General features: G+C 49.4%; 1 protein-coding gene across 4 annotated transcripts in view; it reads left to right on the top strand.

The window, feature by feature from the left end:
- The window catches only part of KANSL1 (KAT8 regulatory NSL complex subunit 1), a 195,926-nt gene that overhangs the window by 174,096 nt on the left and 4,130 nt on the right, over positions 1 to 17,700 (top strand). For all 4 annotated transcript variants that reach the window (XM_070729030.1, XM_070729033.1, XM_070729029.1 and 1 more), the window contains 2 exons: positions 6,492 to 6,604; positions 17,393 to 17,642. In XM_070729030.1, coding sequence (XP_070585131.1) covers positions 6,492 to 6,604; positions 17,393 to 17,642 — 363 coding nt within the window. The remainder of the gene's footprint in view (positions 1 to 6,491; positions 6,605 to 17,392; positions 17,643 to 17,700) is intronic.

The raw sequence follows: 17,700 nt of genomic DNA, 5'->3' as shown, positions 1-17,700 counted from the left end.
CTCGTACGGTGAGCGGGTACAGCAGTCACTTCCCGCCCTTGTATGTGTCTTCTTTACCTTCCTATAACCTTTCTTCCTCTAACAATGAGAGTTGAACACTACAGAGCTTCACAGCTGAGCCTAGTCTATGGATTCGCGAATTCTGGGGAAGGGGCGGATCCAGCAAGCTTTTTTAACACTAGGCTCAGTTCCACCGGATTGGACATGAGCAACCCATGTGACTGCTGTACCCGCTCACCGTACGAGAAGAGGCGTTCAGGTAAGCAATCAACGCCTATTTTATACTTATTAGTAGGTTCCTAGGCAACACCTTACTAGCCCTCAGTAACTATTTCAAGGTGGGAGGCAGCTTCACACTTGGAAAAGGAAATCATTTTTATTTAGAGCCCAGCAGCATCTTTATATTCTCCAGGCTGATGGGTCAGTGACATTATTCATTCATTCATTTATTTAATTAGATTTTTTTTAATGCCACCCTTCTCCTTAGGGCGGATTACAACATGTTAGCAATAGCACTTTTTGACAGAGCCAGCCTATTGCCCCCACAATCCGGGTCCTCATTTTACCCCCCTCGGAAGGATGGAAGGCTGAGTCAACCTTGAGCCGGGGATGAGATTTGAACCGCTGACTTACAGATCTACAGTCAGCTTCAGTGGCCTGCAGTACAGCACTCTACCTGCTGCGCCACCTTGGCATTAGGTGGTATTCAAACCCAAACAAACTGAAATCCTTACTTGTGCTAAGAAATGAAGAGATCTGTTTTCTTTTGCTTTGCCCCTTCTCTTATCACAGGCAATTTTTCTACTCTAGTTAATGATCATACATATGAAATTGCTGCCTCAATTGCCCCTGGAAGGATTTTTTTCAGCCTGTTCCTGAGCTGTAGCTAGGTAGCTAACAGGGAGAATTGACAGACCCAAGTTTTGGAAATCACTCCCTTTAAAGTTATCCATTGGAGATTCCTGCTCATTAGATTAGGGAGCAAAACCCCTTTACATTCCAGCAGATAGAAATCATGTGAGGAAGACTATTCTTCAGAGCTCTGTTATGATCTGCTCTTCTGATACTGTAGAAAGTTCTTCTCTAGATCAAGATGATGGAAAAGTAATAAGAGCCTTTTCATATGAAGTTTCTGTTCTTTTCTACGGAAGAGTTTGTAGTGTGCCTTGATCTCAGGAAACTTTTCCAGTTGCCTTTTTTGTGCTGCTACATAATTTTAATGGGTTTTCTCTATTGAAGAATTTTATTTATTTATTTATTTATTAGATTTGTATGCCGCCCCTCTCCGCAGACTCGGGGCGGCGCACAATACAATAAAAACAGTTCGTAACAAATCTAATAATTTACAATATAAAATATTTTAAAAACCCATTATTAAACAAACATACACACAAGCATACCATACATAAATTGTATAGGCCCGGGGGAGATATCTCAGTTCCCCCATGCCTGACGACAAAGGTGGGTTTTAAGGAGTTTGCGAAAGGCGAGGAGGGTAGGGGCAGTTCTAATCTCTGGGGGGAGCTGGTTCCAGAGAGTCGGTGCCGCCACAGAGAAGGCTCTTCCCCTGGGGCCCACCATCCGACATTGTTTAGTTGACGGGACCCGGAGAAGGCCCACTCTGTGGGACCTAATCGGTCGCTGGGATTCGTGCGGCAGAAGGCGGTCTCGGAGATATTCTGGTCCGATGCCATGAAGGGCTTTAAAGGTCATAACCAACACTTTGAATTGTGACCGGAAATTGATCGGCAACCAATGCAGACTGCGGAGTGTTGGTGTGACATGGGCATACCTAGGGAAGCCCATGACTGCTCTCGCAGCTGCATTCTGCATGATCTGAATCCTAGTTCAAAAATCACTTAGAGAAAACTCAGGCATTTTATGGCCTCTGGGCCACATCGGTCCTTTGGCTGTACCCAGGAGGCCAATGTGAGGACAGTTATTATTATTATTTATTATTATTTATTAGACTTGTATACCGCACACAACAAAATACAAAGCACAAATATAATATTAAAAACAATTATAAAAACCCAATATAAAACAGTCATACCATCCAATTAAACCATACATAAAATGAAACAGCTAAGGGTCAGTTATGTCCCCCAAGCCTAAGTTGGCAATTAGAAATCAAATACTGTATAGGTAAGCACCCTGCAGAAGACAGAAGAAGCAGCCAAGTTAAGTCAGCTCTACACAATTGCTGTGTACTCCTTTAATCAGGTGTTGGCCTCAGTAGGACAAGGAGAGGAAGTGCTTTTCTACTCCTGTGCAATACTTGCCTCTCTCTTGGAACAACGTGAGGAGTTGATAATGATGAATTTTTCAAGTCAGGTTACATTTGGCCCTCCACAACAATCACCCACCCCTGACTTAGAAGATAGTCAGAATTTTGAGAGCTAGTTTGATTTTCTGGTTAAGCCAGTAGTTCCCAATCTTTCCAGCTTGGCAGCACAGCGCTGGGGGGGGGGGGGGGGGAGAGCAGTGTTGGGTTCCTACCTATGCAGGCCATTCTGGGAGCAGCCCGCCAATTGCATAATTTGCTCACGATGGCTCCGGTACCATCTTTGTCAGGCTGTTCCATGCACCATCTATTTTACTGAATTTTTTCCCTTTTTTTGCTTCCTGTGCATGCACGGAAGCAAAATCTCACGAGGGCATGCTCACACGCATGAGATTTTTATGATTTTTTGCTTCCATACATACCTGGGTGCAAAAAATTGCTGAAATCTCAGGCTGGCGTGGGCACCCGTATAGCAAAAGGATGCTCGCATGTGTGCATGAATAGCAAGTGTGCATGCATGGGGAAAACACGCCGATATTCACATAGTGCACTAGAATCAAAGTAAGAGGAAGGTGAGTGGCAGGAGTACTCAGTTCCATTGGTCCAAGTAGCACACAAACATCCCCCACCCGCACTAATGGAGCTTCATTTGCGAATGGAGGGTAGTTTTGTGCAAGGCTGCAACGTCAAGGAACTCAACACAGCTGCAAGTGTTAGGTAGGGACGTGCATCTCACAGTGGGGTGCAATTTAGGGTGGCAGGTGAGGCTGGGTGAGCTATGCCCGTGAGTTGCATGTCCTATCTGGGCATCGCATTCATAGAGGAGAGAAAGAGAGAGAGAAAGCAATTGAGAGGTGGGTGGACGCCCACTCCGCGGGACTTGCTTGGATCTTCTGGGCTTTGCCTATGGCAATTTGAAATACATTCCTACCTGCAAGGAAGAGGAAGTGAGCATCGATCCTGCAGATAGGAGAACATTTCAAAACACTCGCAGAGGCAGAGCATCTTACTGGAGTCTGGCTAGTTCCAACTCCAGGCGTCACCATAGAGCTGGAAGCACACTCACAGTGCGGCGGCTGCCCTGGCTGGGGTTTGGATGCCTCAGAGCTGGAGTTTCGGGGAGAGAGAGAGAGAGAGAAAGAAAGAAATACTTCTGCTTTTGGCTGCATTCAAGGAAAGCAGCAGAAGTCCTTCTTTTTCTCCCCCAAACTCTGGCTCTGGGGTTCCCAAATTCCAGCCAAGGGTCTATGACATTGTTTCCCAACCTTGGCAACTTGAAGATATCTGGACTTCAACTCCCAGAATTCCCCAGCCAGCAAATGCTGGCTGGGGAATTCTGGGAGTTGAAGTCCAGATATCTTCAAGTTGCCAAGGTTGGGAAACACTGCTCTATGAAGGTGATCATTGCACGCCTCCCTTCCCTCCTGCTCCTCTCCACTTCAATCTTCCCGCAGTCCTCCTACCTAAGCACTGACTGACCGGAGCAGCCGCCAGCATACCCGGGAAGCCTCTCCATCTTGGGACGGCGATTGAACCGGGCTCTTTCTAGGGAGGGGAGCCTCACAGGCACCCGGCAGTGAGACATCAGGCGATCACGCCGAGGACCGCTCCAACAGACACAGCTCAGCCAGCCTGGCCATGGCCAGTGCTCCCTGCCCTCAGTTGAGCTTGCCCTGCAGGGGGCTTGGCCGGGGCTTCCGTAGGCAGTGGCAGCGAGGGCAGCAGCAACACCTGCAGTGCCTTAGCCATTCCCGCCCAGCAGAAGCAACCAAATCGGAGCTGACAGTCAAACTTCTATCCGGGTGCAGAATAATAATAATAATTTATTAGATTTGTATGTATGCCGCCCCTCTCCGAAGACTTGGGGCGGCTCACAGCAATAATAAAAACAATGTTACAGTGGAACAAATCTAATATTAAAAGAGAAAAAAACATATAAAACCCCATCATTTAAAACCCAACAACACATACATACCAAACATAAAATATAAAAGCCTGGGGGAGGTGTCTCAGTTCCTCCATGCCTGGCGATATAGGTGGGTCTTGAGTAATTTACGAAAGAAGCAACTAACGAGCAAACGGTGCTGGTGGTGATGGGAGAATGCACGCAAGACACAGCACCTGGACAGGGAATCTTTTGGCTGCACACTGAACGAAATAAATCTTTCTCCTCTTTCACTCCAAGAGGCTGTGTAGTCACAATGAGTCTCACGAGGATTCATTTCTGGCCGGGTTTTGAAGAGAGAAAGACTTCTTGTGTACAGCATGCAGCCCAAAAGTTCCTTCTCCTGGTGCTGTGTCTTTCGTGCACTCTTCCCCCATCATTCCGCCTAGAGAGAGAGGGGGGGGCAGAAGAGTTAAGGAAGTGCGTGCCCAGCTGCAACCGCAGGTCCCCTTCATCAGAGACCAGGAGGCATTTCCAAGTTAGGTCAATCAGCTTTTCCCCCTGCTTCGTCACAGCCAGAAGCTTGGACCCTCTCCCTATCCAATTGCTTACCTTCCCTTTCCATGGAGATACTGCAACGCGTTTCTAAGCAAAGCGAGACACAGTTACTGTAGAAAGCTAGCCAGTGTGATGTTTCCAAAGATAGAACCTTAAATCATTGCTGAATATCTTGCAGTGTTCTGAAGGTCTTTTGAAACATCGCATTAGATAGCTTCCTGTATAGTAGCTGTACCTCATTGTTAACTGGGTGGGCTTGTCAGCAGTTGCATGAATTGGAAAAATAAGTAGACCCATGAGTAGTAGAGGGATGGGGAGACCTGTCTGCCATCAGGTCTTATTGACTGAGGCCACTCAGACGATAACAAATTTCCATGCCCCAATGGGCATTGGCTCTGTCAGGCCCTCCCCACCCCTAAAGCACCTCTGCAAGTAGCTTAACAACTGTAACGGGGGAAGCTGGGATTGTGGTTGTTAAGCAAGGCAGTCATAGGAGTGTCTCATGTAATGACTGCAGTGACTTGCTACCCAAATTTTGGGCTCAGCAGTTGTCATATAGGACCACTTATGAGCAGAGACAGCATATGACTAGAACTCTTTTTCCCTGTGCAGTCATACCTCGTCTTATGAACCTAATTGGTTCCAGGGACAAGTTCGTAAGATGAAAGGTTCGTAAGACGAAACATTGTTTCCCATAGGAAACAATGTAAAGTCAATTAATCTGTGCAACCCCCAAAAAAACCCCGCAAAAAAACGCTGCCGCCCGGCTGTCACCTTTTAAAACAGCCTGGGGCTTCTCAGCGACCTCCCGAACGCCAAACCCAAACTTCTGGGTTCGGCGTTCGGGAGGCCGCCGAGAAGCCCCCAGGCTGTTTTAAAAGGTGACAGCCGGGCAGCGGGGCTTCCCAGCAGACGCCGAACGCGGAAGTTTGGGTTTGGCGTTTGGCTTCGGGAGGCTGCTGGGAAGCCGCGCGGCTGTTTAAAAAGGTGACAGCCGGGCTGGGGGGCTTCCCAGCAGCCTCCCGAACCCCGAATCTTTGCCGAACTTCCGGGTTCGGATTCGGGAGACAGCTGGGAAGCCCCCCAGCCCGGCTGTCACCTTTTAAAACAGCCGCGTGGCTTCCCAGCAGCCTCCGAACGCCGAACCCAGAAGTTCGGGTTTGGCGTTCGGCTTCGGGAGGCTGCTGGGAAGCCGCCCGGCTGTTTTATAAGGTCACAGCCGGGCTGGGGGGCTTCCCAGCAGCCTCCCGAAGCCGAACGCCAAACCCGAACTTCCGGGTTCGGCGTTCGGAGGCTGCTGGGAAGCCCTGCCGCCCGGCTGTCACCTTTTAAAACAGCCGGGGGGCTTCCCAGCAGCCTCCCGAACTCCGAACCCGGAAGTTCGGGTTTGGCGTTCGTAACACGAAAAAAGTTCGTAAGAAGAGGCAAATTTTTTCTGAACCCCGGGTTCGTATCTCGAGTTGTTCGTAAGACGAGGGGTTCGTATCTTGAGGTACCACTGTACTTCATTAATTCCTCAGAGAAAAGAAAGTTTGCTTTACGGCTAGATAAATTGTGTCTTTCAAGTTTCTTAAATTTAGAGGTTAGTAACTAGATAATATAGTCTTTAAGTTGCCTATTTTAAGAAGTTAATAAGGTAGGCCTGTGATGAAAAAAGCTGCTATTCTTGGAGAGCTGTCTGTCCCCTTTGTGGAGTGCTTCAGTAGGACAAGTTTTGCCAAGCTTCAGTTTTATTCCAATCCTAACCTTTCATGACTTTTTCAGGTAGAGGACACGTCTGATACAGCCTTTGCTGCTCTCCATGCTAAGTGTGAGGAAATGGAGCGAGCCAGGTGGCTGTGGAGTACAAGTTTGCCACCCCAACGACGAGGTAGCAGGTAAGACTGGCTGCTGCTTCAGAAGCAGAATGCTTAGCAACCTCAACACTTCAGTTATAAGCACCCGCTGTTAACTTTTCAGCAGCATTGCAGCAAATAATACATCCCTTTTGAGATACAAAGCTCATTTGGGCATGAATAATGGGGCTGGGTGGGGATTGCAGAAAAGCATTGCCTGGCACTAAGGTTGTTTGCACCAGTGAGAATATATCCTTTAGTAAGAAGCTAGATCTACATTGGTATGAGTGTTACTGATACCTGGAGCATTATTTTCCAGGAAGAGTTCAGAAGCTTTACAGTCTGACATGACGTGGGAATCATATCTACTACAACATAATAGGATAGACCCCCTGTTCCAAGAAGTTTACAGCCTGAATTTCAGAGGAATATAAATCAGCCAGGGGGAGGGAGGGAGATGGAAAATGGAAGTTGAGATAGAGAAAAGATTTCTCAGCTACTTTTATTTCATGTGTGAAGGTGCTTTTTAACAGTTTATGCCTTTTGAATCTTCAATATTTCTGCTTAGATACTGTCTAAAATAAGATGCATTCCCTATCACGGGTAGAAACAGCGTTCAGGATGGGTTTTCTTCCTCCACTCAGAATGAGGACCGAGTCCAGTGTTCCCTCTAATTTTTTTTCGGTGTGGGTGGAAAAGTATAGTGTCTGAGCGGCAGTCCCTTTGGGACTGGGCAGCATAGAAGTATAAATAAATAAACAAACAAACAAATAAATAAATAAATAAGAAACAAAATTCCTTCTTTTTTATTAAAAGAAATTAATAATAAAACAAAACCAAAATCTGTTACTATTATTACTATCTTCTCTTTTTCCATCCCTGTCTCCTCCCCCCTTGTGTGTGTGTGTGTATGTGAACTCTTGAACCATTTCCAATAACAGGTGAGCTATTGGAAATGGTTCAAGAGTTCACACACACACACGACTGGGGGTTTTTTTCTCTGTTAATATTTGGGTGCTTTTTACCATATGCTTTAAATCAAGAGTCATTTCTCTCTCTTTCTCTTTCTATCTCTCTCCTCCTCTTGCTCTCTCTCTTGTTTTCTTTCTCTCACTCTTTTTTCTATCTCTCTTGCTTTCTTTCTCTTCTCTCTCTTGCTATCTCTCTCCCCCCTTTCTCTCTCTCTTTCTCACTTACTTTGTCTGTCTGTCTGTCTGTCTCTCTCTCTCTCTCTCTCTCTCTCAGCGACGGGGCTGTGAGAGCGCTTTCTCCGAGTGCTTTGGGAACACCTGCCCTGCCTCTACTGCAGCCCCCTTGCTGAAAGTCCGGGACGAAAGCGCTCTCAGCAAAGGGGCTGTGAGAGGGGCGGGCATTCCCGAAGCGTGCGGAGAAAACCCTCTCTCGCAGCTCCCTGGCTGGGAGTGCAGAAGTGGAGAAAGAGAAGCCGCAGCCCCCACCGCGGGAGAAGTCGCACCCCAAGGCAGGAGGCGGTGGAGGAGCAGAGGAGGCAGATTGGGCAGGCGAGGGGCAGGGCCGAGAGGCCAGGGGCGCAAAGGGGACGGAGGCACCGTGGGGAGACAGGGGCAGCCCCGGCTCCCTTCCCTTCTACTGCCGGCGCCTCCCCGCCCCCGCAAACACCCCCCCCCCCACGGGCTGGCAGGGGGATGGGGAGCACGCACCCATGGAAAAGGGTGCACGGGGGGTATTTTGGGGCGCACGCATGCACACACACACAGCTTATGGGGAACGCTGACCGAGTCTGTTACTTTTTGACGGATCTGCCCCCCTAGGACCTAGCTTTGACTCAGGCTTCAGACTGGATGGCCATAGCTACCCTTTCTTCCCTCCCCAAATACTGACTTTTGCTCATGGACTGTTCGAAAAACTGGATTTTGTGACCTTTCCCATAGTAGATTTTCTACCAATTTGAAAGACTTACAGCACAGTGTTCACAGTCCATCTGGGCCCTTGGCAGTCAAGTCTTGACTCCTGCAGTGACATGTGTTAGTACTCCATGGCTAGGCCCTTCTCTGCCTTTGGAGCGGTGAGCTCCTGGATGGCTGTAAGGATCATTAGGGGAATGGTGTGATGGTGGAGTCCCAGGTGGGTGTGATTACCAAATCGATGGGTGCACTGACTGCTGTTCCTTCTCAGGAGTGTCGCGCCACTTGCTGAAAGAGCCAATGGGAGGCATTTCCACTCTCCCCCCTTGCCACGTAGCTACAATTAATCTGTTTGACAACAAACACAGTGGCTGCCATTCTTACAGCCCTTCTTGGTCTGGGATGTTATTGGCTGACGCTTGAGCTCATGTTTGCATCTCTCCCCACCACCAGCATCTGAAATTGTACTCCAAAGGCTCTTGATAGACCGGAGACTGGCCTGAGCCCGTTGTAGGCTTGTTTGGTGGCTGGACTGCATAGGGCTTGTCCTGGTTGGTATCAGTGGCTTGTTGGCTCCCTGCCAGCCCGCCAATTAATCTTCGACAGTCGCGGTGGCCAGTTTGGGCTGCTACTCAATCATCAAAATGGTGATCGGAGCCTCTTTAAAGGAAAAGATGCGGGGCAAGCGGCAGCACAAAACAAATTGCCGCACCCCAGATGATGAACAGGCTGGACCCTCCAATTATGCTGTGACAGGGGTCTTTCATACACCTCGGGGTGCTAAGACCTTTGAATGGGCAGAGCAATGCTGGCACAAGGCCCTGCAAAAGATATGCAACCAAGCCTCAGCTCATCTATACCTGGGTTCACAGGTTCGGGACACCTGTTCAAAGGCTCCAGGGAACGGTGCTGCTACCTCTCCATCTAGTGAACAGCTGACCCCTGACAATCTTACTCTCGATAGGGGCACAGTAGACATCTGGCGCTCAGCTGGCTTTCACAGCCTTCCTCTCACAGCCTTCCTCTCACCCTCTTCAGGGGGTTCCACAGGCCTCCAGGGCTTCAGCCATGTCCTCCTCGCCGGGAACCACCTCAGCTGGCACCGCTCTTCCTCTGGACCATGCCACCTTGCAACTGTTAATAGCCTCTTCTGTACAACAGGGCATATCTGCACGCTTTCAGTACTTGGGCAGGCCCTCATTAGTGGATTTTTGAGCAGGCTTTACCCAGACATGGACCCAGTGCCAGGCACCAAAGTCCTGACTAATATTCCCATATCTTGGAAAATTTGAGATTCTTTGGTGGATTTGGAGCAACCCAACTATGAACTGTTGGGAGGACAAAAGGATGTCCTATGCCTGCTCCTCGTTCATTGGACTTGTGTTGTTCTTATTTTTTCTCCTTGAACTGACTTTTTGTACAGTAGTCTCTGCATTATGGATGAGTTCAGGAAAGGGAGCCTACCTGTTGTTGATCGTGTCCAGTTGGTAGCTACGTCTACTTCTTTGGTCTTGTCAAAGCTGGGTCCTAGGAGAGGAGATCCGGCAAAAAGTAACAGACTCGGTCCTCCTTCTGAATGGATGAGGACAACCCATACCGAATTCTGGCTCCTCCTGATGAGAGGATGCGTAGCAGGTAAAACCAACGCCCCTTCTCCATACAAGTCCTAAAATTAGATAAGGAGAACCCAATTAAACATTGGGTCAAAAACAGTATACCTGTTAATTTATTAATCAGGGAAAATAATCAAAAGCCACATTTATATTTGGCAGAAATATGTAAATCTCTAAAAATCAGTTCGTTGGAGAAATTGGAGTTGGTATTCCAGTCAGTGAGGAATGATGCGATGGTTAAGATGCTAGGTCTGTTGGCTGGAAAAGCTGCAGCCTAGGTGCAAGCGCCATGTGACAGGGTGAGCTCCTGTCCTCACCCCACCTCCTGCCAATCTAGCGGTTCAAATGCGGGCATATGTGAATAGATACATAGGTATCACTTTGTTGGAAAGGTAACCATACTCTGTGACAAACATGAACACAGAAATGTCTTCTGGTAGTGCTGGCTCAGAAATGAGCCCCCTCCGTCTTAATTGGCAACAACAAGTCGAGTAAAATCCACAAGGACTTTACCGTATCTTTTTATTTCAAGCAGTGAGACCTCAATAGGTTCAAAGAACCCCAGAGTAATATCTGAGAAACTAAGGGCCAATCTTTCATAAGTGTGTATCAGTATTTGTGTGACCATTCTCAGGAGAAAACTGAATAACAATGCTGTGCACAGCAGGGTTGCAAGAAGAAAGCCAGTACAGTAATACCTCATGATACGAACTTAATTGGTGCAAGGAGGAGGTTCGTATGACGAAAGGTTCGTAAGACGAAACATTGTTTCCCATAGGAAACAATGTAAAGTCAATTAATCCGTGCAACCAAAAAACCCCCGCAAAAAACCGGCTTTCGGCGACTGCTGGGAAGCCGCGCGGCTGTTTTAAAAGGTGACAGCCGACCTGGGGGGCTTCCCAGCACCCCCCGAACCCGGGTTCGGGGTTCGGGGGGGTGCTGGGAAGCCCCCCAGGCCGGCTGTGACCTTTTAAAACAGCCGCGCGGCTTCCCAGCTGTCTCCGAACGCGGAAGTTCGGCTTTGGCGTTCGGCTTCAGGAGACAGCTGGGAAGCGGCGCGGCTGTTTTAAAAGGTGACAGCCGGGCTGGGGGGCTTCCCAGCAACCTCCCGAACCGAACCCGGGGTTCAGAAAAATTTTGCCTCTTCTTACGAACTTTGTTCGAGTTACAAACCGGCGTTCGGGAGGCTTCTGGAAAGCCCCGCCGCCCGGCTGTCACCTTTTAAAACAGCCGCGCGGCTTCCCAGCAGTCTCCGAACGCCGGTTCGTAACTCGAAAAAAGTTCGTAAGAAGAGGCAAAATTTTTCTGAACCCCGGGTTCGTATCACGAGTTGTTCGTAAGACGAGTTGTTCGTATCTTGAGGTACCACTGTACTTTCCAAAAAAGATGCTCATGTATAGTTCACAAAATACTATCCGGATAAACCTGAAGGCTATTAGAAGAATGTTCTGGAGATTGATGAAACCAAAATTATATTTATTTTGACTGGAATAAAAAGTGTTTATATGTATATATAAATGGCTGTATGTATCATGGATTGGTTCCATTTACCTTCCCTCCCGGTTCACATCATTATGTGACCCCATCATTTCACGCAAAACACTCAGAAACATTTCGTGCAGGTGAAGAAGCTTTTTTGCAAGCTGCAGGGCGGTCCAGGAACGTGGACCACTGGTCACTGCTGCCGGTTCAGTGAACTACAGTAAATTTCTGCTACCGGTTCTAAAAGAACTGGTCTGAACCAGCAACAACCTACTACTGTATAGGTATACTGTGTATATACATACAATGACAATAAAGTGTTTGTTTATTTATTTATTTATTTATTTATTCATTCATTCCACCATCACTCTGGAACACTTCAAGAAATTTCAACCAAGCATGGTACACATATGACTTACTAATTGGTAAAAAATACTGTGGGGTAAGCCTTTCGAAATAATGGTCGTGTTCCTGTACATTGAGCCTATAGCTCAGCAGTTATGTTCTGTACACTGAGCCTAGCTCAGCATTTTTCTGAAGAGGTCTAGGCCAGTGATGGCGAACCTTTTTTCCCTCAGGTGCTGAAAGAGCACTATCACACATGCCTGAGTGCCCACACCCATAATTCAATGCCTGGGGTGGGCGAAAACAGCTTCCCATGCCCTTCCGGAGACCCTCTGGAAGACAGAAATGGCCTGTTTCCCAACTTTTGGTTGGCCCAGTAGGCTTCCCTGGAGCCTGGGCAGGGTAAAAACATTCTCCCCCATCCTCCTGGAGGCTCTCTGGAAGCCAAAAACGCCCTCCCAGAGCCTCTCTATGAGCCAAAAATCTGCTGGTCGGCACACAAAGAGCTGAGCTAAGGCAACAGCTCGCGTGCCAGCAGATATGGCTCCACATGCCACTTGTGGCACCTGTGCCATAGGTTCACCATCACTGGTCTAGGCCTTCCTCACATAATAGGCCTATGAAGGGAGCCTGATTAGGCCAATACAGAGTGAGGGATGACCTAAACGGGTTGTTTGCCCCCACCTCACTGCAGCAGCCCAATCTCACAGGGAATAGCTTTGGCCTGTTTCCCCAGAATCATCCTACGCCCCAACTGAGGCTCACACAGTAGGCCCACGAAGTGGAGCCTGATTAGGCCAATACAGAGAGCTTTGAGTAAGCATGCCATGGCCTAGGTGGATCACCGACTCTCACCTCATTGTGGTAGTCCAATCTTACAGGAAACAGCTTCGGTTTGTGGTCCCAGGATCGTCCTTTGCCCCAGTTCAGGCCTAAGCCTCACTCACACAGTAGGACTACAGAGCAAAGGGAGTTTGATTAGGCTGGTACAGAGGCTTTTGAGCAAGCCATGGCCTAAGTGGATCGTCTACCCCCAACTCATCGTGCGAAGTACCGGACTACCCCAACCATGGCAAACCAGGTATGGAGGTCAGAGAGGAGACTCAGTCTATTTCAGCATGGGGTGGAGGAATGGCCCAGCTCAGAGATTTATGTTTCAATCCCAGGCCCAGTTTGAGGAAATGGTAAAACGAGTGGTGGCAGAGGCGCTTCTAAATCCCCCAGCTGTCCACAGGTTCTGTAGCTGGGATTTGAACAAGGTCATTCATTATACAGTGATACCTCGTCTTACAAACGCCTCGTCATACAAACTTTTCGAGATACAAGCCCGGGGTTTAAGATTTTTTTGCCTCTTCTTACGAACTATTTTCACCTTACAAACCCACTGCCACCGCTGGGATACCCCGCCTCCGGACTTCTGTTGCCAGCGAAGCACCTGTTTTTGCGCTGCTGGGATTCCCCTGAGGCTCCCCTCCATGGGAAACCCCTCTGGACTTCCATGTTTTTGTGATGCTGCAGGGGAATCCCAGCAGCGCAAAAACTAGCGCTTCGCTGGCAATGGAAATCTGGAGGTGGGGTTTCCCAGCGAGGGGAGCCTCAGTGAAATTGCAGCACTGAAATTGCACAGAGGTCCGGAGGTGGGGTTTCGAGGACTTCGGTGTTTTTGCAATGCTGCAGCAGAAAAACAGGTGCTTTGGCTGGCAAAAGGGGTGAATTTTGGGCTTGCATGCATTAATCGCTTTTCCATTGATTCTTATGGGAAACATTGTTTCGTCTTGCAAACTTTTCACCTTAAGAACCTCGTCCCGGAACCAATTAAGTTTGTAAGACAAGGTATCACTGTACTTTTAAAACCTTGTAAATAAAATTGCTAGGATTTGACACTATAGATATAATTCATTCCTTTTCCTGTCTAATCAAGATTGTGGTAAATAAATACCTGGGCAATGCTGGGTAATCAGCTAGTGTTTAATAAAAGACAAATCCTGCCTTCCAGTATGAAAATCTTTCCCACTTTTAAAACGTGGTATAGATCATGGCCTGGGCTTGCTTGGCCATTTCTGGATCAGGACAGCTTGCCGTTTTTGATAGAACTATTATTCCAGGGATGAAATTCAATTTTTCCCCCCTACTGGCTTGGTGGGCGTGGCAGGGGAAGGATATTGCAAAATCTCTATTCCCAACCCACATGGGGTCCAGCCAGAGGTAGTATTTGCCAGTTCTCCGAACTACCCCAGATTTCTGCTACCGGTTTGCCAGAACTTGCTGAATTTCACCCCTGAACTATTCTGAATTAAACCAGCAAACTTTATAGAAAAACGCCTACTGTACTCTAAAGCTCAACTGCATCATTCAGCAGGACGATGATCAAAAACACACAGGTTGCATGACCAAAAAAATGGTTGGAATTGCAAAGTCTACATCCCGGTCTTGATCCTATAGAAATGTTGAAGGACTTGAAGTAGGCAGTTCATGTGAGGAAGCCCACCATCATCCCTGAGTTGAAGCTGTTCTATAAAGAGGAATGGGTAATATTTCTCCAGGTTGTTTGCAGACTGATCAATAGTTAATGGAAACATTTAGTTGCAGTTACTGTTGCCCAAGGGAGGCACACTAGTTATTGAAAGCAAAACTTTTCATACTTGTAAACAGACATACTCAGATATGTAGCTTTGGACCACTTTCATAAAATGTCTTTGATTCATTTAATTGGGTTCTCTCTAAGCTAGTTTTAGAATGTATAGAGAAACAGCTCAGATTCCAGGTCATACAGTGATCCCCCGCTCTTTGCGAGGGTTCCGTTCCAGGACCCCCCGCAACGAGCGGGTTTTCGCGAAGTAGCGCTGCGGAAGTAAAAACACCTTCTGCGCATGTGCAGATGGTGTTTTTACTTGGGGGCGGCGCGGGTGTTTTAAAATGTCCCCGCCGAGATGGGGGGCTCGCTAGCACCCCCCTAACCCGGGTTGGGGGTTCGGGGGTGTGCTAGCGAGCCTCCCATGTCGGCGGGGATGTTTTAAAACACCCGCGCCACTTTCCAATGAGTCCCGAAGACAACGCGTTTGTCTTCGGGACTCATTGGAAAGTGGCGCGGGTGTTTTAAAACATCCCCGCCGACATGGGAGGCTCCCTAGCACACCCCCGAACCCCCAACCCGGGTTTGGGGGTGTGCTAGGGAGCCTCCCATGTCGGCGGGGATGTTTTAAAACACCCGCGCCACTTTCCAATGAGTCCCGAAGACAACGCGTTTGTCTTCGGGACTCATTGGAAAGTCGCGCGGGTGTTTTAAAACATCCCCGCCGACATGGGAGGCTCCCTAGCACACCCCCGAACCCCCAACCCGGGTTTGGGGGTGTGCTAGGGAGCCTCCCATGTCGGCGGGGATGTTTTAAAACACCCGCGCCACTTTCCAATGAGTCCCGAAGACAACGCGTTTGTCTTCGGGACTCATTGGAAAGTGGCGCGGGTGTTTTAAAACATCCCCGCCGACATGGGAGGCTCCCTAGCACACCCCCGAACCCCCAACCCGGGTTTGGGGGTGTGCTAGCGAGCCTCCCATGTCGGCGGGGATGTTTTAAAACACCCGCGCGACTTTCCAATGAGTCCCGAAGACAACGCGTTTGTCTTCGGGACTCATTGGAAAGTCGCGCGGGTGTTTTAAAACATCCCCGCCGACATGGGAGGCTCCCTAGCACACCCCTGAACCCCCAACCCGGGTTTGGGGGTGTGCTAGGGAGCCTCCCATGTCGGCGGGGATGTTTTAAAACACCCGCGCCACTTTCCAATGAGTCCCGAAGACAACGCGTTTGTCTTCGGGACTCATTGGAAAGTGGCGCGGGTGTTTTAAAACATCCCCGCCGACATGGGAGGCTCCCTAGCACACCCCCGAACCCCCAACCCGGGTTTGGGGGTGTGCTAGCGAGCCCCTCATGTCGGCGGGGATGTTTTAAAACACCCGCGCGACTTTCCAATGAGTCCCGAAGACAACGCGTTTGTCTTCGGGACTCATTGGAAAGTCGCGCGGGTGTTTTAAAACATCCCCGCCGACATGGGAACCCCCAACCCGGCTTCTGGTAGAAGCCTTCTCTCTTTTTTTTCGTGCGCTTGGCGAGGAAAGGCAAGCGGGGAGGAGGCGACGGGGCCAAAGGGGGCCGAGGGAAGCTCGGCTGCGGTCGAGAGAGAAACGGCTTGGGCTCGCCGCAAGAAAAAAAAGAGACAGGCTTTTAGTTTTGGCTGCGGGGGGAGGGAATCCCGCCGCAAGGTAAGCTTCGGGGCGGGCGGGGCCCTTTTGTGCCAGTCGGGGAGGCGGTGGCGGCTGCAGCAGAGGCGGGTGGGGGAGGCCGGCCCGCCGGAGGGGCGATGCGGGCGGCGGAGACAGGCGAGGTCCCGGCCGCCCCCCGCCCACTTGGCCCCAGACCGGTGCAGCAGGAAAGGGACGGAGAAGGCTCACTGGCAGCCCTTGCCCATCGCCGCGCCTTCGCTTCCCCCCCTCCCCCGCTGGATCCGGCAGCGTGCTGAGGGGAATTGCCGCGGACTGGAGGCAGTGAGGCAGACCGGCTCCGAGGCGAGCGGCCGGAGCTGCGCCCTCCTTCGCCCGCCAGGTGAGGCGAAGGCGAGGGGCGCGCGGCTGCAGCGAGGAGCCGAAGATCCGGGCGGGGAAGACCCAGGGAAGGTTCCTTCGTCCGCCTAGCAGCTGATCTGCTCGGCAGCGCAGCACCAGCGAGGAGCCGAAGATCTTCGGCTCCTCGCTGCTGCTGCGCTGCCGAGCAGATCAGCTGCTAGGCGGCCGCTCGAGAGCAAGAGGGGGAGAGATAGAGAAAGAGAGAGAAGGAAAGAAAGAGATGAGAGAGGGAGGAAGAGAGTGTGAGAGAGGAAGAAGCAACATAGAGAAAGAGGGGGAAGACCCAGGGAAGCCTCTGCCCGGCGGGGAAACTCCACCATCTACGCATGCGTGGAAGGGCACGCATGCGCAGATGGTGGAGTTTACTTCCGGGTTGAAAAATCGCGAATTACCCTGTTCGCAATGGTCGGGGACGCAATAACCGGGGGATCACTGTATTTATATAAACATACTGAACTTGAAAAGGTTCATAAAATTTAAAAGCACCACTGTAATTGAGTTCTTGAAATAGTAAATAGAGTTTGTGTGGATGATGTATAGATTCAGAAGGCAGGGAGGACATAAGAGAGATGTTTTGAGAGAGTTTGAAGTGTAAAAAAAAGAGTAAGCCTTTCCTGAAAGAAGGAGGATCTTGTGTGAAGAGAGCATGACCATCATTGGCAGAGATGTATCCAAAAGAGGAGGGAAATGATAAGGACCATGCCAGGATTCTTGGGGCATAGGGGATTTTTCGTTGGCAAGTAACTCTTGACTTTCCCGGTGTCGTTTATTGCTTCTATGCTTCACTTACAATATGTCTGAGTTAAGATGGGAGAATGTAATAGGAGATTGAAGAAAGATTGTACCAATTAATAGTTGCCATCCTTATATATATTTATTTTAATTTCAGATCGTACAGGTCTACAGATGGACGGACAACCCCACAGTTGGGCAACCCATCTACTCCACAGCCAGCGTCACCCGATGTTGGAAACTGCTGTCCTCATTCAGATTTCTCCCATTTATATGCTCCACCACGCAGCCCCATCAGTCCTGACCTGTTCTCTGGTCCTCATACCCCTTTGTCTAGAGACTCTGTGCGGCATCTGTCAACGGAAGACACACGCTGTTCCACACCTGATTCTGGCCTTGATGAGCAGGTGAGTGAATGAATCCCTTCAGGCATTTCATGAAACAATCTATGTTGGCCTTGTAGGT

The sequence above is a fragment of the Erythrolamprus reginae genome, chromosome Z (genome assembly GCF_031021105.1).
Source record: "Erythrolamprus reginae isolate rEryReg1 chromosome Z, rEryReg1.hap1, whole genome shotgun sequence".
NCBI lineage: Eukaryota > Metazoa > Chordata > Lepidosauria > Squamata > Dipsadidae > Erythrolamprus > Erythrolamprus reginae.
Note: the sequence above shows the minus strand (reverse complement) of the source record. Positions and strands in the feature narration are given on the sequence as shown.